The sequence below is a fragment of the Rhea americana genome, unplaced genomic scaffold (genome assembly GCF_003343005.1).
Source record: "Rhea americana isolate MKP2758 unplaced genomic scaffold, rheAme1 scaffold_349, whole genome shotgun sequence".
Classification (NCBI taxonomy): domain Eukaryota; kingdom Metazoa; phylum Chordata; class Aves; order Rheiformes; family Rheidae; genus Rhea; species Rhea americana.
Window position 1 is genome coordinate 14,712 of NW_028186478.1, and position 26,088 is coordinate 40,799.

The 26,088-nt window shown below is 36.0% G+C and overlaps 1 protein-coding gene across 1 annotated transcript in view; it reads right to left on the reverse strand.

The window, feature by feature from the left end:
- LOC146592046 (gamma-2-syntrophin-like) overlaps positions 1 to 26,088 on the reverse strand; it is a gene marked incomplete at its 3' end in the record, with an annotated part of 199,668 nt that overhangs the window by 14,586 nt on the left and 158,994 nt on the right. The window contains exon 7 of the mRNA XM_085311736.1: positions 6,860 to 6,947. Within this exon, the coding sequence (XP_085167862.1) occupies positions 6,860 to 6,947 (88 nt within the window). The remainder of the gene's footprint in view (positions 1 to 6,859; positions 6,948 to 26,088) is intronic.

Consider the following 26,088-nt stretch of genomic DNA (forward strand, 5'->3'; position numbering starts at 1 on the left):
GAGGCATTTACAAAGGCTTGTATCTCTGATGGCCATGGAAGCTGGCTGATTGTTCTCATTTAATTAATCATACTTTCACACTCATTTTACAAAACTTTTAGATACTTAGATAGCATAGATGCAGTTTGCAGTTGTAGGAATTAAACATAACATTTTATGGATAGTTTCATGTATATGAACACCAAAATCTATGTTTGGACTGATGATCATAGCTTGCTGGAAAATTTTTTAACATTCTTTATAATAACATTTAAATAAAATAGTTGGCATTAAATTTTCCACTGAAGAGTCTGCTATTTGGGACCCTATTACCTCTTGCAGTATACAACTATGACAGGTCCATGAGTCAGCCAGATTCTTAAAATGGAACTATCCTATCTCTTCTGTTAATTGAACATATACCAAATACATGAATTTTAGAGATTTCCAAATCTCTAAATMCAAATTTTACTAGAATGCGAAACATTACATTCAAATAATTTTTTTTAATACAGAAAACTGACATCTGTTGCATGGTAAAACTTAGAATAAAAGRTTAAATAATATTTTTTCCTCCTACTAGTGTCCTTGCAGATTTGCTTTCCAGTTCAGCAGTTTTCAGCCATTTTCTTAGTCACAACWAACTCTACATAGCCTTTCTCAGCCTCAGTTCACCTCCCAGTCTTGACTTGCAACCAAGTTCACAAGTCTTTTAGTCTGTTCCCCGCTTCCTGTGCCTCACATACTCATGGACTATTCATTTCTAGCCACATTCAGCACTTCAGAAACTGCCCCTGTGTATGCTCAAATGCTTTCATGGAAGGTGCTGTTTCTCTCATTTCTCCAAGCAGCTTCACCTGCCTCCCTACATGGCAGACCAAAACCAAACAAGTAGTTTTTTTCCCCCGATCTCAGAACAAAACAAAAGACAAAAGACAGTAAATACACAACACACAATACACTAACATGAAATAAAACTTCTACTATCTGCTACTATAGTCTTTACCCAAGCAGATGAGACTCCAAATCAAATGAGCTAGGTACCAGTCCAACTCTGGAACACAAGTTCAAGAATGACTATCAGAACATTATATATGTAAAATAAGTAACTGCTATAGGTAACTCCCCTTTCCATGACTACAGTACACTATCCCAATGGATACTCATGCCAGATGCTAGGCTTTTGATATGCTGTGAAGTTTTCAGCATCCATTTATTACCTAGCTGTCATTTACCCCACCGAAATTATAGCTAGACAGCCAACCTGTGAGAAATGTGAATGCAGACTAYGACAGGCTGTATCTGTTTTATGTGTTTATTCTCAGATGTGCCATTTTCTATTCTTTTAAGAAAGCTGGGTTAGGAAGTATCCTCTGGTTAAGACTGATCTTTTCTTGAGCAATTACTGAGTATACTCAGAAAAAGAAACTTGGCCTGCAAGGTGAGAAGTCAGAGAAGGAGACCTAGCAACAGTATAGGAGTTTGCAGTTCATGTAAAGAGACTGGAACACTCCTGAAGGTACTAGGAAGCAGAGATCCCAGAACTCAGAGGTCAGGGAAAGGGTCACAGGGGACTTCGCAGAGTTAGCAATAACGCAGGAAATTACAGAGCTAGATGAAACCAAATCTGAAAGAAATAACTCATTTGCAATTGTACAGTTGGGAGTTGTTTATACATCTTTTTCATTTCTATTCTTTCTGACTGAAAAGCAGATCCATGTAATCAGTAAGTTTTTAATCTCTTTATAATACTACAATTTGTTTTATTATCAAAGTTACTGAATCATACTGGGAATATCTTGTATTAACAAATCTCATATATCTGACTCGTTAATTTATGTCATAGACAACTTCCAATAGACAAAACTGAAAAAAGATCATTCCAGTCAAATCACAAAATAAAATTGAAGGAAAAGCTTCTAATAATTTTTATTTTCACTACAAGCCTTGCAATTTCAGACTATTCTAGTAATTTTGTCTAACTATCAGAAAGATAAATTTACAATAAAATGCTCTAAGGAATCTTTCCAGCAACAGTAAAACTTATCTAAAAGGGCCCTACATGGCCCTTAACAACTATTCAACTCTGGAATGATTAACGTACTCAATTCCATCTACAGCAAAGAATCCTAATAAYTAATCCACTAAAAACTTCTTGACTTACTTCCAAACAGGAAATTTCTCCTTTTTGTTTCCAGGAACACAGATCTGTCCTCTTGCTCACCCACTGTGACCTTAGAGCAAATCACAGGCTATGGGATGAGGAATCATCCTAGTCACGGAGCAAGACAACCCAATGAGCAGACAGTTATTGATGCTACAAATCAAGTTTCCCCTTCAAGAACACAAAACCTGTCCAGTGGAGGTCTCCCTCCACAACCCACCACTCCTTAGCTGGCCTACTTTATTACCCTGGAGAACATTCTGAACCCTAGTCCTTGCCTTGACATGGGAAGGCTGCCAGGACACACAGCTGTACATCTTGAAGAAGCTAACATGTCAGGAGCTCCTGGAATCCATGGAAAGGCAAAAGATACAACTTCAGTTACTTATTAGCATTTTATTTCCAAATTCAAAACCAAAAAAAAAAAAAAAATGCACCCAGTCCAGAAGAGAAAATTGTGTCTTACTTTCCCATTTTATATATATATATATTTAGAAATATAATAAAAACAAACAAATAAATAAAAGTATAAATACAGATTTATAAAATTTATAAAATATAAATATAAAATAAAATATATATAATATATATATAATTTTATTTTTAAAAACCTCTCTTGTCACAGGAATCAAGGTCTTGTTGTCCTAAATTTTATTAGCAGGTGCCACGGCTACACTCCTACAAGCCAATTATTGTGGATCCAGGTAGGATTAGATTAGGATTTAGATTATACTACCATCAGCCCTAGCATCTGGAAGCTCCAAGTCCTGTTCTCTTCACTCCTCACCCAAGGCTGGAGCCACATGGAAGAGCATTTGGAGTCTCAGACTAAAGATTTACTGATTCAGCTATTGCATTTATCTTCTGTGAATCATCCTACAGGCTGGACTAGCTGGACTTGGCGCAGCTGCTACTCCTGCTAGTGCTGTTCCCCCTGAATGTAGCACTGTTAGCACCCTGGCACCTTCCAGTCCTACAAAATTATGCTGAGGCGTGACAGGTGAGAAATCTTTCCTCATCTACCTGTGCTCAAAGAACACGGTCTCAATGGCATAAGCGGTGAATGGTCTGCTGTTGGAGGATTCACAGTGAGAGATTGGGGAAACCCATGAGAAGGTGAGACAGAAGTGTCTCCCTCAGCTATTTCTGTAGAGACAAAGACAGCAAATTCATCAATCTCTACTTCTGTCTAGAAGTACACAATATATTGGTAGCTGGATCCAATCTGCCAAGCACCCAGTGCTACTTACAGCACAAACTTTGCAACTTTATTTGTGGATGTGTAAAGTGAGTTCAGCAGGTACAGCTAAACTAGTAAAGAAAATAGTGTCAGAGCCTGTTCTCTGGAACTGAAACCAWCTGGCATTGTTTGGCTGTATCCATTTCTCTTAGCCTCCAAAACAGGGTGGCTGCTATCAGACATTGGGAATGGCTGGCTCATGGAAACTTCTAATCCGGGCCTGATAGTTGTTAAAGAAAGAAATATCTGGTCTAGGCCAAGCTATGCCAAGTATCCTCCAATATTTAAACAATACTGCTGATCAAATTTCTATGCCAAATATTTGATGACACCATACTATTATGGACAATCATAATACTCTAGTATGGCCCAGAAGTCCCAGGCAGCTGTGAAAGAGAGATCTCTACTAATACTGGCATACCGCCATTGGGTAGGACCTGCCCGAAATGAAGAAACAAGCAGTCCTTGTCTCATGTCTAAGGGTCAATTAGTCAGTACCCTTGCCTATGCCCATGCCAAATCCTATATTAGTTGTTCATTATCCATGAAATGGGGAAGCAGCCAGACAAAGGTGTTGGGAACTACAGGCACGTATTTGCCTGTTGTGATATCTTGTGCCTTTGCTAGCCCACTGCAGGAGATAGCGTAGGGAAGGAAGAAATATGAAAAGTAATCAGGGGAGTTACTCATGAGGATGTACTTACAAGACATAGTAATAACACTGGTTAATGGGAAGAGACAATATGATTTCATTCAAAAGGAGAACTTCACAGTATCAAAATTGCCAATGTAGCAGCTAGTCTGACTGAATGCTTGGAGGTAGRAGATTATACGCTTGAGTCTTCTGGGACCAGGAAAGGCCACGATACATCAGTTATGCATGTATACACTTCAGTCTTGACTGTAGTATGAGTTGGGATGTACTTTATTGTTTTATATAACTGTTAATTAGCCTATAATATGTCACTGATGCTTCATGACTGGAATTGCCCTTTGTATATGGGTTTTTGGAAAGCTCTTCCCAACATAGGGTACTTTGTCCCACTTCTGCTCATCTTCATAATGTCAGTGTGCACCCCTAAAGCAATCTGTTTTCCATGATTTTCTGAGACCTTATTTTCTTCCCACTCACTGCTAGAATGAGCACTTGTATCAAGTCCAAAGATCATCTCATTCACTTGAGTTTGGTTTCAGCCTATACTGGATGGCTGCACAGACTATCCTGGGAACAAGCAGGTGAGCTCTGTGCTGATGTCCAAATCTAGTTCAGGAAAAGAGTCATTTCTTCAGTTGCACTGCTGCCTGATCACACTGGAAGAGTCTTTTTGTTAAGCCTGTAGTATAGGACTCCAGGTCCTATGATCATGCACTGGAGTGAGTAGGACAGTAAAATACTTGACAAAGATTTCTTCATGCTCGCTGTAAGGGAGCACTGCCCAAAATTTGCATTTTGTATCCAACATGTCTCTTTAAGCTTCTTAAGTTAAGCACTGCTTCTCTGTTGTGCTTCTTGAAAGTCTGTGATAGCTTGTTTAAAATAACACTGTGTTACTGACAGGAAAACATGCCAGAGAGAGTGGAATAGCATGGCTACAGTTGTGGTGARGAACAAGTTGCAGACCCATGCATGACCTCTTGTGAGGACTGTAACTGAACCAGAATGATGAGCTCTTGGTGTTCAGAAAATCTGTAGTGGAAGTGCTATATTGCATTAAAAAATGTATGCACCAGCCCAGCACTGTACACCTGGGCTTTCTCAGAAATAACATAGGRCATATCCCACATCAAAAAATAAGCAGTGTAGAGATTGGCAAAGCAGGACGTTAGACACAAACTGAGAGTATTCCAACGTAAATGAACTCTTCATGCAGATGTAGATATTATCAGATTACTTAGAAACTGAGTTCCAACTTCAGTCTGAATTCTCTGTCTCTATGGAAATTCTATCTTGTCTTCATGACTCTAGTACTCTGGCTGTAGCTAAAAGCAAGACAGCAGATTTGCTTGCTATAGGAATTCCATCTGAGCTWCGAATCTCAACCTCACTGAAACGTCCAAGAATAGACTGGTATTCTGCATGTTCATCCTACCACAATTTTGATTGAAACTGCATCTGCAACATGCCCTGTAACCATACAAGGATAGATGATGATCTGCCACAATTACAGTAGTCTTCCTGTTTCAAACAGGTCTTCCTTGAACAACAGTAACTGCCCTGAAGCAGGCCCTTTAAATTGCATCAGCAACATGCCCTGTAACCATAGCAGGATAGATCTGCCAAAGAGCAGAGTGGTGTAACTGTAACTAACTATGTAAAAATATGGCCAACAATACAGATACTATTTTTAAGAGCCTGCTAGCTTGGCAAAATCATACCTAAGCTTGGGTGCATTGTCAAAAGTCTCTAGCTATCTGATGACCTAGGATGGAAAAGTAGGAAGAAAAAAATTAAAGTCTCATTATAAGGAACATTGAACAGACAAAAATATTTCAAAGTAAGATTTTTTTGAATTTAATGAATTTATATTCCATTTTCAAATGGAAATGATAAGCTATAAAAAGTAAAATAATGTTTTTAAGATGAAAGGTATAGTTCACCCTAGAAGAGACCTGGCAACTTTGCTTATAACAAGTGTAAGAATATAGATGAAATGACAGACAATCATTTTCTAACTACAGGAGGCAGAGCTTGGTAAATCCTGATCTGTCCAAATCAAGAAAAAGCAAGTACACAGTTGAGCACTACTTACATAAAATCTCAAACAAAAGACACATTTTAAATGTTTTTCTCAGTTTAGAAAGAGAATCATGTATAAGGTAAAATGATGCTCAAGTATTTGGTCTGATTCAGTTAGTTGATATTATGCACATTTTTCTACTCGCAATATGATCTAAATTTCATTTGAGTATCTTCATTATTTGTAAGTATTTGCTAACCAAGAAATAGAAGACTTTCTTCATCTGCAGTGCTCGTAAACAGTTTACTATTCCTATAGTTTGACTGCACACGTGGCACATTATAATCCTGCTTGCTAAAATGATCAAAATATCAAAATAATTTATTACATATTYACAACTAATGTCATGCATTTGTTTTGTGTGTTAGCATACTGCTGTTTTTCTAGATCGTTCTGAGTAAAAAAACTCCATAACTTTCACTGTAAATGTAGGATTCAAATGTTTATAAACACTACTTTATTATATTCCATTAACCCTAGCATGGAAAAACTTTGAGAAAGCATCCATGATTGTACTGTATTTTAGTGAGTTTTCAGGTTCATTTTGAATAAACTATACAGAAGCTATCATGCAGTAGTACTAGATTCTTACAAGTTAAGCAATAAAGTACATAGATAATTTTCTTCTTGCTGTAAAACACTCAAGGATTGAATTGCTRTTTCTGTTAGTGTCTTCCTATTGTGAGAAATACTGCAAAGAGGAAAACAAATTACTCCTATCCATTCATTTCCCCTTACCTAATGGGAGCTTTAAAAATGATGGCGCTTCCCTGAGGTACTGAACGGTGATGGTAACTTCATCGCCAGCATTTCGCAGTAGGTGTACCTGTCAGTATGACAAATAACAGCTACTTTAAACCACCAAAGAACCACCGGTCATGGAAAGCACATTAGTTACAATGAAATCTACATCTCTGTTGATCTGTAAGAAATTCAATATGAATATTTCTGACTGGAAATGAAGARTGCCTGGAGGGTCAAGCCACACCAACAAAAGATGTGAGTAGGCAAGACCACAGAAACAACATGAARAAATAATTTGGTGGGCAATTTGCCTATATATACCAGCTGAACATAGCCTCTAGATACTGGGACAGGATACTAGGCATATATATGTTTATRTCTATTTATGTGTATATATGATTGTATGTGTGTATCTACATGTATACATATAGAGGTATGTATGTCTATATATGTGTATATATATTTATTGTATGTGTATAAACATGCRTAATATAAATATATATTAATACATAATACATATTTTATATCTGGTTCCAAAGTATTAGGCTTGGTTCAGTTAGTTGACACATTATGAAAATTTCTCTATTTCAAATACAGCCTTGATTTCTTTGAATRTCTTCATTCTGTAAGTGTTTACTAAGCAGAAGAGACTATATATATAACTACGCATTCATTAGATACATACACATACATRATAGACACCTGTGTATTAAAATATCAGAATTTAATTAAAGGTATAACACACAACTGCATAAGGATTGCTCTTATACATCAAATTAAAAAAGGGAGACAAAAACTGAGATGACTCAAATCTTCACTGGCTAGAAAAGCAATGTGAACCCATCCTTCCTACACAGTAAGAACATACATTTCAGATATATATACACAGGTATATATACATTTATATATATAAACTGATCTAGATATGAAAAATAGCTATGATAAAAATTGAAGAAACTGTTGGTACATCCTTGCATGTTAGATTGCATTTACTTAGCAATCTCAGGTTAATAAATGTGGCTTCCCAAACTTCATTAATATCCACACTAGAATTTAAAATGAATTGATGTTCTCCTTTTAGGTCAGTCTCACTACCTAATCYCTTCACACTATCCTAATCTGCATTGTAATGAAGTTAAAACTATATCAAATGCTTTTAAATTTGACAAATGCATTTATAAGACAGAAAGAGTAAATAATTTTTTTGCCACGCCCTATTGATAGAATTGCTGATTTGTTGATCAGTTGACCAAATCAGCCTAATTGGAAACAATTTCTACATGTGAATGTATGAAGTTAACAAATAATGAATTACTTTTTGCCTTTAAAATAAATATTCATTATGAAATTTTAAGCATTACAAACAACAGATATTACGTATGTCTTGTAACCATATCACGTATTGCTTGGTCTCTAAAAAGTTAAAAGTTCCAAAATATTGGGACGTATGGCTTTACATATACTAGTAAACACTGCAAAATAATGCTCCTGGGTACTGGAACTTATTTGCCTGTTATGTTAAATTTTTGGAATGGCCTTGGTATGATTTCAGCCCAGGTCAATTAGCCATCTCCCCAAAAATTCCCAGACATAATTCATACATGGGTATATGCAAAGATTGTGATTGAACTTTTTATCCTGTTTTGGAGGAGAAAATCRTGGAGACAGGTCATCCTGGATCAGYTGGCCTCAGCCCCAGAGAATAGTCCYRGACTCATTTAATTTATGAGTGCATATATAGCTGAAACGACAATTACAGTGGTCATTGTAATGTCCAGGTGTCAAGAAAAACTGTTAGCTTACAATAAAAAGTACCTGAAGAAATGAGGACTTCCAAACGTACCGTCAGCATACCCATCAAAAATACAAAGGAAGAGTGGGATTCCCACAAAGAGAGCAAGAATAGAAAAGGACACCCAACTATATTCCCTTCCAAAGAAATCATGCTGTCAGAAAGTCATCGGAAGGGTCAGAGTTAGCAAGATATAAAAAGATCCTGTCACAGAATGCTTCTGGATCTTCTGACATCATTTTCCTTGCCACTATGTGGTAACTATCAACAATAATGACTTCAGTGCACACTCAGGATAGTGACATCAGTACTTTGTAAAATATATTAGACAATTTAAAAAAACCCACAAAGTTATAATATATTGTCACAGTACWGTAATGAAATATGTAATGGAAAAAATCTGAACTAAATAAAATTACTGTAATACCAAGAAGTCACCTAACCAACTGCAACTGGGATTTTAGAAAAGYTCCTAACATGAATCACTTTCATTCTTTGATTTTGAAATAATAAGGAAGAATTTTAACTTACTTAAATGTTAAGATATAAACATTTTGAAATAATCTTTCAAATACAGCACAAAAGCTATATTTACTCTTATTTGATTCAAATAATGTTTACACAACAAGGGGTAAACTGACTCTTGTAAAACAGGTCAAGAGATGAGAGGAGACAGCATGATATACATACTGCTTAAGTTATTTTTGGAAGACCTTTCTAAAAAGCCTTTGTAAAAGGAATTTGTAGACAAATTCAATGCAAAAAATTGTATGGAACAAAACAAAATTGCTACAAAGAGTGATATTTACTTTTTCATTTCACAYGATTCTTAAAAGGGAGGAACTAAAATATTTGAAGTTTCAGTTTAAAATTACCAAACAGTAATGTCTGTAAAGATACTAGTGCTGTATCTTAYCCTTCTSTAGCTACTTTCTATTCTTAGGTAATGTCCAAAGAAGGAATGGTATGGAACCACACATACTGAGAAAAAAAAAAATCAATTTCAGTGTTCACTAGAAAGAATTAATGGTGCAGAATGCCATTAAATAATGCATGCTCTGTGTTGGTGAARCTTTTAACACAAATCCAATACAAAAAGACAAATCCAGTAGCTTTGGAGTAACACTCACCATTGCACTGTTGCCTTTCTGTCTTAATAACACAAAAAGAGAATTTAAAAGAAGAGACTTTTTTTAMTGGTAGATCAAATACATTTACGGCAGCTAAAAGTGTATATGTATACACTTTTTTAAATATGCGATAAGTATGGAAGACAAAACAGCATCGAAGGAAATGTTTACTTTCTGTGCTGACTCTAATTTGTGGATTTTGCATTTCTCTGTTAAGTGCATTTATCAAGACAGGTTTTATTATGTTTCTCTTTTTTTCACATCCTTTTCTCAAGACTATAATACAAATAATGTAAAAAATATAAAYAGGACTCTCTAGATCTGACTACAAAGTTTGCAGAACAAAATATGACTGAGATTTTGGCAAAACTGCATGACATGTGTTGCCTCACCTTTACTATTAAGCTCTGTTTCAGGGAAATCCTATACACTTAGGTTCAGGTAGTTCAGTCAGTGGCATGAGTCATAGATATGTGCTTTTCCTAACAGTAAATGTCATTTAAGCAAATCTTATGCTTACAGATGGTTTTGCTTATCTTGGGGTGTTACTGATCCACACCTTGGATCACACAGATAGAATAGGATATTAGTTCCCCTGTCAGCAGTGAAACATATTCTCATTCTCTCTCAAATATACAGTTTTACTTCTGAGTAAGACAGATTAAACATTTTGCTTTCATGTTGAGCACAATAGCACAGCTGAAAGTTACTGCTTAATAATATTCCCTTTTTATATTTATTTTATATCATAGCATTTTTATCCTTATAGATGAGCTGGGCAGTAATTGAAGTTCTGAATATAATTCTGAAGACTGTCTGAACTGTAGACAAAACTCTAAATTGGGATATGCTATTATYATGTGGTTGTTCTTCAGTGACAAAAATGCATAAGCAAATTTACTCATACACAGATAAAACTGTTTAGTAATTGAATCTGTAAGTATAAATTTTTTCATGCTAAATAGCCATTGAACACGCCACAGTTTTATAGTCCATTYGTTTATTTTGGGAGACAAATGCATTCATATCAATATTCTTCCAAATTAATTCCTGTTAAGCATGTGGGTCAAGCCCACATTCATAAATGAATTCATCCATAATCTGGGAGTTTTCTCATTGCCTTCTTGTGCTTCAGTAGGAGCTAGTGTTCACAGTAAACTTCCTCAAGTCCCTCTATGCCCGCAGGAATACCAAAATCTATCAATTATAATACAATCCCACCATACATGAAGTGAAGCCATATACTGTTTTGTTTGTTAAAAGACTCAGATATAAAGTTAGAGGCAGAAAAGATATCAACTTAACTGGAGATAAAACATGCAGAAAAGTAAAGGAGAAAAAAGCTTGAATCTTTACCCATCTTTTYTTCCTATTTGAAATCTTTCCTTCAGTTTATCATATTCACTGGATTTGCTATCATTCATACCTTGTAAATCAATCCCTTAGGCCTGCATAAATACCTGAGGAGACCCTAGTGTATTTGGTGAATGTAGAACAGCAATTGATATATGTATGCTGCTTTAGGCCTTGAAACAGCCGAGAATCTATGTATCTTCCAATTCAAAAATAAAACATGCTATTCTGTGTGAAACTAAATGCTGTTTATTATCATTTAAAAAATTTCCCTTCCCCATTACCTACCTATGAAGACAATGCAACTTATGGAAGTTTTCATAGATTGAAATTATACCACAAATTCTCTTTGTTCACTTAATTAACACTTTTCTCCTATTTCTTCCTACAAATAAATTAAAAGATGTTTTTTAACCACAAAACTTAATTATCCATTTAAACAATACTGTTCATAGAAAGATTGTAATTTTCTTCTTGTTACCGCTGTTAGTTATTTTTGTTCACTCTCATCTCGTATCACCTCACTGCTCAGGGCCTCATAGGTGCTGCACACACTTAAAGCACAAGACATTCCCAGATGACAGTGCACGGCCTAATTTTACTCCAAAGAGTGTTGCACATGCTTTGCCTTTCACAAACATGCTCATAGCATTACTTTCAGCAGTGTAGCACATTAAGCAATTCTTATAGAATCAGAGAATTGGTAAGGTTGGAAGGGACCTCTGGAGATCATCTAGTCCAACCCCAAATGAGTGGCCCATACAGGGTCAAACCCATGACCCTGGCATTATTAGCACCATGCTCTAACCAACTGAGCTAAACCTAACCCATCCCAACTAGTATAATTAATAYAAACCAAAGACAAAAAGGAAATTATTTTAATTATTTTTCATGKTTTTTTACATTATTTTTCCTTCTTTTAAGTACAAATTCTAGTCTTTGCTTACACAAATATATGGTGTGTGTATATATATATATAAAATATATATAAAAGAAGTTGCTATGTATYCTGGATCAGAAAATACAATCAGAGCCAGTTCAGCTGATCCCTGAAGCAATGGAGGTTTGAAGAAAATCRCTTAAGGCTAACTATTAACTGAAGCATGAAGATCTATCCCTGTGAAAATAACTGCCATCCTTCAAAAACTCCAAGAATATCAGAACACTACACTGACTTCTCTTTGAAACTTCAGGTCAATCTCAACTGTCATTTATGTGCGATAACTGAAAAGAGTTCAAAGACATATAACTTGTAATTTTAGAATAAGTAGTAYGTTTTATAGCTCAAATATTACTACGTATTACTTGTCAAAAGAAAGAATTTTCACATACGTYGGAAAATCATGACAGAAATAGCCAAATTACCAAAAAACAAACATATAATTCCCAGCTGAAAATGTAAACCATTACTAACATATCTGATATGTTAGAAACACATACCATAGCATCACTATGGCACAGTGTGCCATTTTCACTTCAAACAGATATACACACCTCTCACTCTGCTTGACTGCAGATGCATATGTTTACATAGAATCAGACTTTGTTAAAATAAAAATATTTTATCCCAAATACACGGCTTTTTAAACCAAAAATGGAGCAAATCCCATAGGTTCATATTCTTCCAGTATATTAAAACGTCCTTYTATTTCATAGTTAAATGGTTGTTATTCTGTAAAAGATAATACAAGATCAGCACATTGATATAAAAAGAGTAAGTACAGGTTTTCATGTAGCCTTACAGTTCCAATTTTCTTTGGTAGTATTTGTTTGYATTCATAATATGCCTACGAGCACTCAGAAAAGAACTGTAACCGACCAGAAGTGCCCCTGAATAGAGAGGAAACTTTCACCATTGTCCACCAGGAATGGTTTGAAATGATGATGAAAGCAATTTCAGCTGAACAATAGCCAATTTTAATGAAGATTGTCTTGTGCTACTGAGTATAAAAGCTAAGCCAGAGGCTATCAAAGTGATCAAAACAAGCAGGTCATATACTGCATTCTCTGATTTAGAAATTATTGACAATTTAGCCACTGTTTCATTTTCTTACAACAAACTTCCACAATGATCCTTMTGTACTAAGTCTCCCTGATTTAACAGGGAGACACAGTCAGCTAGATTAGGATTTATTTGTAATCATGCACATGTTCATTGTTTCAGGCCTTAATAACTGGAATAAATGGAAAATAAATTTCATTACCCTTTTACACTGCAAGTCTTACAGTCTGTAGAAAAACATAATGCCATCTATATGGATAAAATGCCGCTCTGTTTTGTAACAGTAGTATGTGAATATGTCACTATCTTGAATGTTTTTGTTTCCACAACAGCTTCCCAAGCACAAAAATGCTGGTATCCCCACAAAACGACRGACCATCTGCACGGTTTAGTATGCATCAGAAAGAAACTTCTGATAGATGAAGTCTCATACTTGAATCTTCTGCAAACTATCTCAGAACCCAAACCCATGATTCTTTCCAACTGTTTTACTATACAGGCCAGTATTTGTTAAGCAGTATATTCTTTCATTCAACAGTCAAACATTTTCTATAGAAAAAAAAACATAATAATTGACCACRGAAATATCATGCAAATCTCAGTGACATGTCATAACCTCCTGAGYAGGTAGTTTCTCTTCTCCCAGAATCCTGATTATGGTTGGAGCTATACTTATTTTACTGTATTAAATAAACAAAAGCTTTTAATTTCCTAATCCAGTTCTTTACTAATTTTGATTCAATATATTATCTTATTCATGGTCCGAAGTGTTAGATTCTGTGACAAAAAGTTCTTCTGCACACACACAGAGGAGCACAGTCACAACGGCAAGTGGAGGAACTCGAATAATACCAAGATACACTTCTGGATAGTCTGTGTGTCTTTAAACCTAGGTTCTAGAGAATGTCTCTGAGCATGTGTTCGTGCATGTGAGGGCACCTGCATCAGCAACTAGATTGTGGCTATGGGACTCAGRGATTTGCACGTCCAGGAGCCAGCAATGRGGAGACCAGGGATCCAGGGGCAGCGACGGGGTAAACTGAATGTTCAGCTATGACAGGAATCCACGTTGTGCATATGTATGTAAGTATGTGCCCCACTCCAGACCTGCCTCCTGATCAGCCAGAGAGGGGAATAGGATGAGGACATGGGTGCTGCTTATGTCTGTGTGAGTAATGAGTGTGTCTGTCCATATTAATCTGTGTGGCCAGTCATATATTGTTTATRTGTGGGTGCCTACCTGGAATAYATGCTCAGCCTTGCTACTGGAGGGACGTAAGCACGTGAAGCTGCGACAGCCTCATCACTGTYGCAGAAYCACAGTATGGTTGAGTTTGGAGGAGACCTCCGGAGATTATCTAGTCCAACTGTCCTGCTCACACTGGGTCACCTACAGYGCGTTGCCCAGGACCCTGTCCAGATGGCTTTTGCGTATCTTTGAGGATGGAGACTCYGCAACTCCTCTGGGCAACCTATGCCAGCACTCTGTCACCATCACAGTAAAAAAAAGGKTTTCCTTACGTTCAGATGCAACTGCTTGTGTTTCAGTTTGTGCCTGTTGCCTCTCGTCCTACCACTGGGCACCACTGGAGAGTCTGGTGTCACTCTCTTCRTGTCCTCACTTTTATACACATTGATAACATCCCCTCTAAGTTTTGGCTTCTCCATGCTGAATAGTCCCAGCTCTCAGYCCTTCCTCATATGAGAGATCCTCCAATCCCTTAATCATTTTAGTAGCCCTTTGCTGGATTTGTTCCAGTAGCTCCATATCTCTTACTCTGGGGAGCCCATAACCAGACACAGTACTCCAAGTGTGGCCCCACTAGGGCTCAGCAGAAGGGAAGATCACCTCCCTTGACTTGCTGGCAATGCAGCCCTTCCTAATGCAGCTGAGGATACTATTGGGCTACTGGATTCTGCCTCATATGTGCCACACACAAAGTGTATAAACACATCTATGCTTTGAGTGTTTTGACTGGTATCTACAATAAGGAACAAGAACAGGTACCAAAATCTAGCCTCAAATTAGTGGTTAAACAAATGTGCCTGAAATATTAATAAGCAGCTATGAGACCTCTTCACCTGTTCTTTAGATCACACTCCCATTAAAGTCAATGCCTTTTTAAAGAGAAACAGAATTTATGTACAGCTCATAAAATGACCTTTATAAACCACAGTCCAAGAAGCAGTTTATACATCTCATTTGTGGTCAGAAATACAATAACTCTATTAAGAAGTTAATTCTATATGGGAGTATTTCTTTTATATAACTTCTATTTTCCTTTCCAATTCAGAAAAAGTACAAGATGCAAAATGACTGGATTCCACTAACAGAATAAACCTAATCTTGTACAAACAATTTTATTTACATTCCAACATTTTCCTTCATCTTAAATATTTSGTTTCCCTCCATGACATTTAGTTTTTTACAGGTAGGAGGAGAAGGAAAAAGGAGCAAAGTGAAGTGGTGGGGAGTAGGGTTGCAGTAAGCAAGGAAGAGGACTCCCTCTCAGTCTGTCTGCGGGGAGGCAGCAGGCTGTGGTGGGAAGAAATCGCTGCTGCAGACAGTGTGGGGACACCCTGCACTCAGCTGGCAGTAGGCACACTTTCGACCTACTGGATCTTTGGCTCCGGTTGTGTAGGCCTGTGTCAAGGGCTGTGGTCCATGTGCTCAGACAGAGTGTGCAGCCARGGTGCTGGCAGCAATGCCAAGAGAAGGATGGATGCCGATGTCAGTGGTGGTGGTAAAGTTGAATAATCATAAATCAGGCAGACAGAAATATGACTGATCTAATGTGACCTACTTTTAAACCTCAATTATATTTTGATCTAATCTTTTTTCTCTGATATACTTTCCKAACATTTTAGCATCTTATTAGATCACTGTTATCCTCCCCCCCAAAAGAAAGAATACACAGCTGTTAAATATAGAGCTACTGTAATTGCTTTCTGTATTTGCACAACTCCAATATATTTAGTCAATTTTGTAAAAGGATCTGCTATGTTATGTGTATAGTTTTTYAAAATTCTAAGATAAGGATCACCTAGATCAAAATGGGAATCATCACATTTTAAGCATAATAAAATACATAAATCATGATTACTCAACTCATGCATTCAATATTATTTTCCCTATTATTAAATATTTTCCCTATTATAYAAACTGATGCAAAATTACTTTTAATTTCTGAGCCGTATTTGTATTTTTTGCAGTTTACCTGCAACTCTAACAGCAACTTCTTTTTTTTTTGCTCTTTACTTACGACTAATACAATTTGTTAAAACTCTTTTGTAGGTCTTTCTGAATTTAAAAAATGAAAAAGGCTAAATGTTATAGGAAGAGATATAGATGCCTGAGTTTGGAAGTAAAACTTTTTTAAAAAATATTATTGTTTTTACCCTTAGAAAGTACTCCTTTAAATGGTAGAGCTATCCAGGCCTACTGTCCATGCACTCTATCTAAGTGCTACATTTTGTGTCCGTAATTTAACAAAGATTTAAATTATACTTACAGTTCCTTTGTGCCAGGAGGCTGAATTCTTCTCTTGGTTTTAATTATAATAATTTAGCTTTTGTGTTCAAAGATTATGCATAGGAGGGTTTTTAAAATTATTCTTTGTAAAAGAACTGTAGAGGTGCAAAAGGGTGTAACTGCAAAAGGCAAAAATGTGTGTTAAAGCATGTGAGTTTTATCATTTGCATGTTAAAGATGCTGGAGACTGATGGCATATTAGAACTTGATCCTTAATGATTAATGCTAACAGATGCATCCAGTGATGAAATAATCCCATTTCTAATGGCATCTGGCAAACAGTAATGCTGAATTGCATATCTCACAATATTTTTCAATATTACTGTAATCTGCTTATGTAGTTTTATTTTTAAGTAGTGCTGGGATACAGAATGCCTATGGAAAATTAGCACCTGGAGAAATGAAACTAAATTCTTAACTTTTGCATCTAAGGTAAAAACTATTGCTAAATTATTTGCCTTGTAGTCAGAAGGAGGGTTGCCATTCTGCTACAACCAAATCCCCAGGAAAATATCCCAGAAAGTTCTAAAGATAAAGAATACTACTTCATAGCTTAGGAAGACTATGAACACYAGGACTTCATTCTAACTCAGATTAGCATCTTGCTATTAAAGTAATTTTTYTTCTCTCTCTCTTTCTGTTACTGCCTACCAACATAGCAGCAGGCAATTTTCTAAAATAGATGCTAAGTCTTAACTAATGAAAGCTYCTATRTTAAACTCTTCAACAAATGCTACTTAAGAAAATGGTTCAGCTACCTCTTTCAGTTCCTGCTTGAGCTCTTCAACGCAAGCAACCATTCTGCAGATATCTACTCATCATAAAAAGTATTTGCTGTCCACACAGAGGACAAGATTAAAGCACTGTTTTGGTACTGATCTGGGACAACGACAAAAGAACTCTTTGAGAACTACTAAGATGAAGTTYTGAAAATAAAATCTTCAGAAATTTCTATCTTTTGTTATCTTTTTTTCTGTCTAGACTTAGAAATACACTAAAAACTTTAACAAAACAGAGATTTCTTGAATACTTCATGGTTAAAGAGTTCCTTCATGAAATCTTATTTATAGAAAGGTTGCTATTCGTCTTATGTCTGAAAATCCCATTTTATTTAAAGTTCATTTTAAAATGTTCTGGCATTTAGTGGCCATGCTCACTTTGGCTGACTCAAAGAGTAAATCTTCTAATAATAACTAATAGTAAGAGTTAGGAATTATTTCAAGAGGGGTTCCAGAAATGCAGCTTCCCTTCATTAATATACTCATGGCTGAAGGATTCTGCCCACGTTGTTTCTTTGTGTSTGTGTGTAACTGAAGATAACCTCTTAGCACACCCAAATCTTATCAGCCACTTACTTGGCCACTTTATTTCATGCCCCATATAGTCCGTTTAGAGAAAGAAAACCAACAACAACATATATAAGGAAAAGAATATGGCATCATAAATTAAATAAATTCCATTTCATACACAGAAACTAGTCACAGAAAAGCCAATAGACAAAAACCTCTACATTTCTTCTTCAATATCCACTGAAAACTTTAAGCAGTGTTACAAATCAGCTAGAGTAAGAAAAGTATAGTCTACCAAARGTTTTGGCTTTAATGCTTTTAAACACTATTTTTTTTGTGGGGGGGGGGGCAATATAAGCAGAAAATTCAGATAATGTGAAAATTATCTTCAAAAGATTAAATGCATTTCACATAAAGACTGAAAAAACRGGAGGCTCAATGAGTTCTCCCAAGTCATTTCAAAGCATACCCTGCCCAAGTTGTTCTAGATAATCTCCATCATTTTTCCCTTCCACTCTCTTCAACTCTAATGAATAGAAAGGACATGGAGAAGGAAAGTAGTAGTCAAGGTTGTGAAAGTACATACCTTAATTCTGTTTGCTCTACAAACTTTGATTAATTAAGTTCTTAATAAAAGAGAGAGGAAAGGAAGTCACTTCAGGTTAGTCAATTGCATATTGTAAGTTTTTATATTTTTTCTCTTTTGCTTTAATAGCTACTTACCCAACATCAATGAAGGCACTAACAAAAGCCCTAACAAAAAATCACTGAGGYAGATTTTCAACCTTTTTCTACTGCTCTTCCTTTTCTTCCCTCTCTGAYATTTTCCTGAGACTTATTTGTACTTTCTCTGGAACGTAGAGTTTGATTATTCTCTCTGGAGAATTCTTTAGGTTTYCCATGACAAAACATACAACCTCACAAAAATGCACACACAACTTTTCTCTACATGTTCAATACAATCTTTATAGAGATTCATTTATTTCCAYTCTACTGCATCTGCATTACCTGCCGACATGGCAATTACAGGAAATACAGACTGTGAATTGTTAACAAAATAGATGATCTAACACAGTACTGCTAAGTTTMTGTGCAATAACACATACTTTTTTTTTACTTGAATTAGTATATTAGGATTTAATTCCAACAATACTTTTCAATAATGTATATACAATATTTCAGAAAGTGTGTACAATTTTATTGTCTCTTTTTATTGGTGACTGTTCATTTAAAAATGCTTCTTAAAGGCATCCACCTCTTCTTTCAGTACATYAAAAAAAAAAAAAGGGAGGAACAGATTGCTTTTGTTAGAAGCTTTTGTTAGAATGTCTGAGCAAGGCAACAACRTCTATATGGAAGTAATGGAGATGTAAAATCATTTTAGGAATCACCACATCCTTTCTTCTTCTTCTTCTTTTTTTTTTTATTTTTTTTATTTTCCCTCATACTTATTTAATTGGCTGTAGACTGAATTTCACTTGGGAAAGGTAACATGGGAGGGAAAAGGATAGTGAATACAGAAGCACAATTTCATTTAGATGGAAACCAYTTATAACATCACTTTTAAACTTTCCATACAAAACAGCAAAATAATTTACTAAAATTAAGATGTATAAAAATAATTTTGCAAAATACTGATAGAATGGGCGATCTAACTGAAAATGGGAGTGCCACAACATCCAAAGGCATCAGATAATCTATYTACACGTGACCTGAGAAACTCTTAGTTACTGGCCTTGGAGGAATTATCTCCCAGTATTAGCAGAATATTTCTTGTATTTTGATAGAACYGAAATTGCAATATAAAATCCTAACTATTAAAGTGAAATAACTAGTAAATATATTAACTAATAAACAATTAGTTTCAGTGTACTGAAATAAGGGATGAATGAAAATAAATTTCAATATCTTAAGGAAGCAGAGCAATTTTCAAAATTTTCCTTTGTGTCCTCAATGAATCTACCTATTTGAATCCAAGCATATCACCCTCTGCCAGACAAGCCAAAAACACATTAAACTATTACAATAAATAGCTGGAAAAGTTCAAAGATCTGGCAAAGACACTTGATGACTACTGACTAAAAGTAGTTGAAATTCTGAAAATCTAAAACAAGYCTCACAGAATGGATTCTCTGTTTTAAAGAAGTACCTCTTACTTATTGATTCACTTCTGTGACATTACTCATACACTTAAAATAAGAAAAGTTTCTAAGTATTTTCCTGGATTGTTGAGCAAGATTTCAAATAAACTACCCCATTTGTGTGAAATATCAAAATTATCTTCAAATAAACTAATTTGCTATGAAAATGTATGAAGAAAGTATATAAAGAAAAAATGTGTAGTACTTTGTTCTTCATTTTATATACTTAGATGCTGAATTCTGTCTTTTCCAATTAATGGAAAAAAACAGTTTATTGTCTTGAAGTGGAATTCATTTCAGTGAAACTTACATCTGAACTAGTCATGTAGGTTTTTGCTTAYGGTGGATACAAATAGGCATTTTTAGTGAACAATTCATTTCACTCTAGGGTAGCCCTCACCTTGGGAACAGCGCGATGTGTTCCCAAACAAAACCAGATAAATCTCAGTAAAATTGTTCTGCATCATGTTTCCCTTCTCCACTATGTKCAGAGAGCAGCTAGTCTACACTACACCAAAACAGGAAATGTACTGTGAAATAGCTTTTGGTGTGGATTTCCCTGGGTTTTCCTCAAAGTCACAGAGAACATCATAGACAACTGAATATTCACAAAAAGTAGTGTGTAGAAGAAAGATGATCCTGACAACCGAGCTGTTCAGCAATTCATACATAAGATGAGTGTTAAGAATTTATTGTCTGTGTGCTTGAATGCTACTTGGTAAGATTAGGTTGAACAAAGTAGATAATTTTTTTGTTAAAAAGTACATTTAGTAAACATGTTACAGCGTTCCTGCTCATTTGTATACCTGTGCAGTAGTACTCTGTGGGCTATCCCTTGCTGTTCCTAACCTTGCACAAACAAGCTTGTGGCACTTAGAAGAAAGTTAAAAGGCCCTATACAAGCTAATGGTCCTTTTTTTCCCCCCTCCAAAATATAGAATGGTAAGGTTGGAAAGGACCTCTGGAGATCATCCAGTCCAACCCTCAGCATAGCCCATACGGAGACTGAACCTGTGATCTTGGCATTAGCAGCATCATGCTCTAACCAGCTGAGCTAAATAACTCTCTTGTTATTRTTATTTTGGTTTTGATTTGTACAATATCGTCCTCTTAAATTTCTGTTGCATTATATGCTTACAAGCACACATACAAACCCACACAGAATTTTCTGTTGAGATCTTCATCAACTAAAAATGATTAGACACACCACTATTACATAAGATGAGAGACACATAATGTTTGAAAATATAAACATCATCCTGTAGGATATATTCTAACTTGCATATTACTTAAGTATATGGAACTGCTAACCACTTTGGATAGAAGTGTATCTTTTCAAGTAATATAAATTAATTAAAGAAAGTATYTATTGATTTGACTTCAATAGAACTTGCTAAGCAGTATTCACACATACATACAGTCACGCACATGCACACATGGATGTCTGTTGACTTGTGTGTCACAAGTACTGTATAGTGGTTTCAGCATAAAAAGAAATAATAATTTTGCTTTGGGACAGCTTGGAAATCCAGCGTCTAGCTATTGTCATTTTTCAGTGCAGTAAAATGACAAAAATAGAAAACAATTTCCATAATGCAATATTTATACAAAATGACCATTTTATATAATGTAATAAATAATAATTTTTCAGTTTCTCTCATAAAAGAGGGTAACTTTTTTACCCTAAGAATGTTTGTTATTTTTTCACTTTTTATGCAAATAAAGACACTAACTTTAAAGATATCGAGGTAACTAAATCATACTCCATATTGCCATGCAGTCTTTTCCCAAGTAWTGGCAGTCAAACAGCAGACGGATGTGAAAATTTCACATCAAGACAACTAAACACAGAAAGATTAAAAATGGGCCAATAAAAGTTGTCATTTTGTTTGTAGAACTCAAGTTCTATCATTCAAATTCCAAAAACGCATTTTATTTGAACAAACAGAAAACACAGAATAGAAGAATGGACACTAGATGAAAGATTTGGTTTTAGGGATTAGAAACCAAAAGCACACTCACTTTATGGTTTTTCTTTTGTACTACTTGAAAAGTACTTCTCTACTTATTATGAGGGGACAAAAACCTACTGAATTTTCAAATTGTATTTTTCAACTGAGTTGGACATTCCTAACAGCAATGAAAATTACAGAAAAAATAAGAAAAGTAGGATGAAGATAAGAACATAAAAATATACATATGGAAATCAAGTAGTRACACTCAACAAAACTCTCCAAGCCTTCAACAAGTAGCAGCTATGAACTTGTATTCTGGTTTCCATTTTCTCCAGTCTTTTKGTTTTATTTCGTCCGGTTTCTTTATGATTTTCATTTTCCTCATGCAGTGAATGCATGTATTTAAAGTTAAGCCTATGAATTGAGAGGTCTGTGAAGTCAAYGAAGCTAATCATACGCTTAAAACTGATGATGCTTTCATGCAAAACTGGTATCAGAGCACTTAGTACTTTGTATATTTCCAGTTTGCAAAATTATTTGCTTTGAAGGGGTAGTATCTGTTTAGCCTTTGAGACTCTGTCAATTTCTAGTACACTTGTAACCTATGATACGACTTCTGCATCTCATAGCATGTCCCCTCAAATCGATACTTTTCTGCAGACACCACTCTCTCTAGGAAAAAAATGTCTTTACTTAGAGTTAGTATTTCTTACTGCTCTTTAAAATAGGGAGTAATTAGGGTAAATTCAAGACAGCCTCAGAAAAAATCTGTAAAATAACAGAAAAGTTTTCCTCTCAGATGATCAATACAGAAACGAGATTAATCTCTGTATTAAATTTTTCTGCATTCACAGTCTCTTCATGGCAATATACTATTTCTAAAAATAAATTTATTTTTCAAAGAAAAKAACTTATTTTCAATTCTTCACAGTACTGTAATAGCATAATTTTACTCAATTCTAATTTCTAGTTTTCTGTGCTTTCATCTGTACTCTTTTTGAACAKTAGCTATGGCAATTCATCCAGAATTTTATCAATATCCACCATGTACTTAAGTTGGTTGTGATCTAAAAATTCAAAGATTTATTTTCTGATAATATGAAATGGGAACAGGCAATCCCCCACACAGACTGCAACAAATATAAAATGAAATTTACATTAATCTTTTTGCTTTTTATTATTATTATATTTGAATCTGTTGCTAACCTGTATCTTTCAGAGAAACTGCCATATACAATAATTAAAATTGTTAAGCACATACTTCATTTCTATATACCTCAACTGGATTAAACACAGGCTTATCTGATGACCTAATAAAGAATATTTTTCTGAGTCAGGGTTGGGAGAAGCTTGAATACAAACTACAACACAAAWATTACAGTTTGGGCAGCAGCGATTCCCCTTTTTCCTTGCGTATAAGCCAAAATTTGGAAACACTCTTATTTTTAGGATTCTGTCTGCTTACCCTCTGATGTTTGGTTGGTTTATATGAGTGAAACAATGCAAAGAATGGTAAAATTGTAGGATACTCTATTTGCTAGAGGTTAGATGAAAAAGAAACAACAATGAAAGGCTAAAGAAAATTATGAAATAAGATAAAAAAAAAGTCATAGAGTCATAGAATCATAGAATCAGTAGATTTTGTCCCTGTCYYCTTGACATCCTCCCTTCAGATACTTGTACACATTGAKAAGATCCCCCCTCAGTCTTCTCTTCCCCAGGMTGAAGAGGCCCAGCTTTCGCAGACGTTCCTCACAGGGCAGATGCTCCAGACCTCTGATCATCCTCATAGCCCTACRTTGGACTCTCTCCAGTAGCTCCAGGTCTCTCTYGKAGTGGGGAACCCAGAACTGGACACAGGACTCAAGATGAGGCCTCCCCAGGGCTGAGTGGAGGGGCAGAATCACCTCTCTCAACCTGCTGGCAATAGTCTTCCTAATGCACCCCAGGAGACCAGTGGCCTTCTTGGCCACAAGGGCACATTGCTGGCTCATGGTCAGCCTGTCATCCACCAGCACTCCCAGGTCCTTCTCTGCAGAGCTGCTCTCCAGAAGGTSWGCCCCCAGCTTGTACTGGTGCATGGAGTTATTTTTCCCTAGGTGCAGGACCTTGCACTTGCCCTTGTTGAACCTCATGAAGTTCCTCTCTGCCCAACTCTCCAGCCTGTCCAGGTCTCTCTGRATGGCAGCACAGCCCTCAGGTGTGTCAGCCATTCCTCCCAGCTTGGTATCATCAGCAAACTTKCTGAGGAGGCACTCTGTCCCCTCATCCAGGTCAAYTGATGAAGAAGTTGAACAGGATGGGACCCAGTACGGAGCCCTGGGGGACACCACTAGCCACAGGYCTCCAACTGGACTCCGCACCACTGATGACGACCCTCTGAGCTCTGCCTTTCAGCCAGTTCTCAATCCACCTCACTGTCCACTCATCTAACCCACAGTTCCTGAGGTTATCTAGGAGGATGTTATGGGAGACAGTGTCAAAAGCCTTGCTTTTGCAAGGCTTGTAAGGTACACACCGTCCACTGCTCTGCTCTCGTCTACCCAGCCAGTCATTCCATCATAGAAGGCTAAGTCAAACTGTATTAGAAAATAAAGGCATCGAGACAAGCCCTCAGAAGGGTTRGAACTACTGCTAGTTAACTCCAAGTCTGTAGCAGCTTGAAGAACTGTGAAGAAAAGTGAAATCTAATTAGTAGTGTAAAACAAGAAAGCTGTGATTGTTACTGACAGCCCAGCTAGTTGTTTAGCTTCCAGGGAAGCTAGGATCTTTTAACCTTGCTGAAAGTGTTAGAGTCAAGAAACAAAACTATACATTTTGTGCAACTAGGATCAGACATCTGCATAATCATCTCCACAGTGCCAGCTGTGARACTGATAAGTAGTAGGTAAAACAAATTAGCCTTCTTTCCCACTACTCCCACATCTTTTAGCTTCCGCTCACAATGTATTTACTCTTGGTGGCTCTGGAGTATTTAACACCTGTCAGCCAAATTGACATGAGATTACACACAATATTCCATTCAATAAAGTGGTTATCTAAATTTGTGTCTATGCAACATACTTCCTCACATACTCTAAGGCTGAACCAGCAGGTATTCTAAAGTACAAGAAATGAAGAACAAAAGAGTAAAATTCTAAATATTGCTTTTTACAATAAAAAGATTTTTAAAAAACCCTAAACCAAAAAAAAAAAAAAAAAATCAAAAAAAAAAAAAAATCTCAAAGCAGAGACTGTTTTCTTGAATCTGCTCCTTAATCATTTATCACTGTGGCAGGCACTAGTAAAAGAATTCAGTTTCTCTACCTTTACCACCAGCATCCTTGTAGTAGTGCTATGGATCACACACTACAATTCATATTCTTGAATTAGGTGTTTACRTCTTCATTTCCCAGGATGTGAACAGGAAGAACTATGTTAAAACTATGCTGGAGGATGACTTTTCAGAAGCCTCCTCTTGAAGCAGATCACTGAATACAATCATGGTGCCAAAGGAAATAAAGTAAATCTGAAGAATGACTCAATAATCCTGTGACAAGCATTCTCTCACTGATTTTTTCATGATTTTTGTATTTTGTATGTTAACAATGCTAAGCATAGAATGCAACCCAACATGAGCTGAGACTACCCAAGCCTCATTGCGGAGTGSCTTTTGAACAGAATTGATGGAGCAGCTTTCACCTGACTTATGGACGTAGAAAATAGGGAACTCTTTATGGAGATAGAAGATATAGGTTTGATTCCCTACAGGTTAGGTGGTTCCTCAAATCCTAACCTCCTACCTTTTTGATTGGATAAGTACTTTTACTCACTAGGCTACTATATTACTAGCTTCAGAAGCAGCAACACTACCTTCTCTGGTGATGTTTCTGGATGCCCAAAGCTACTGCATTGTATGCAAAACCCAAAGCTGTTAGTTTATGAGTTCTCTGAACCCAAAACAGTTTTAGGAGTGAGGTTTTCTCTTTCAAATACTTGAAAAATCTTATATAGGAAAGAAGTGCTGAGAAAACAAACATTTAAATAGTT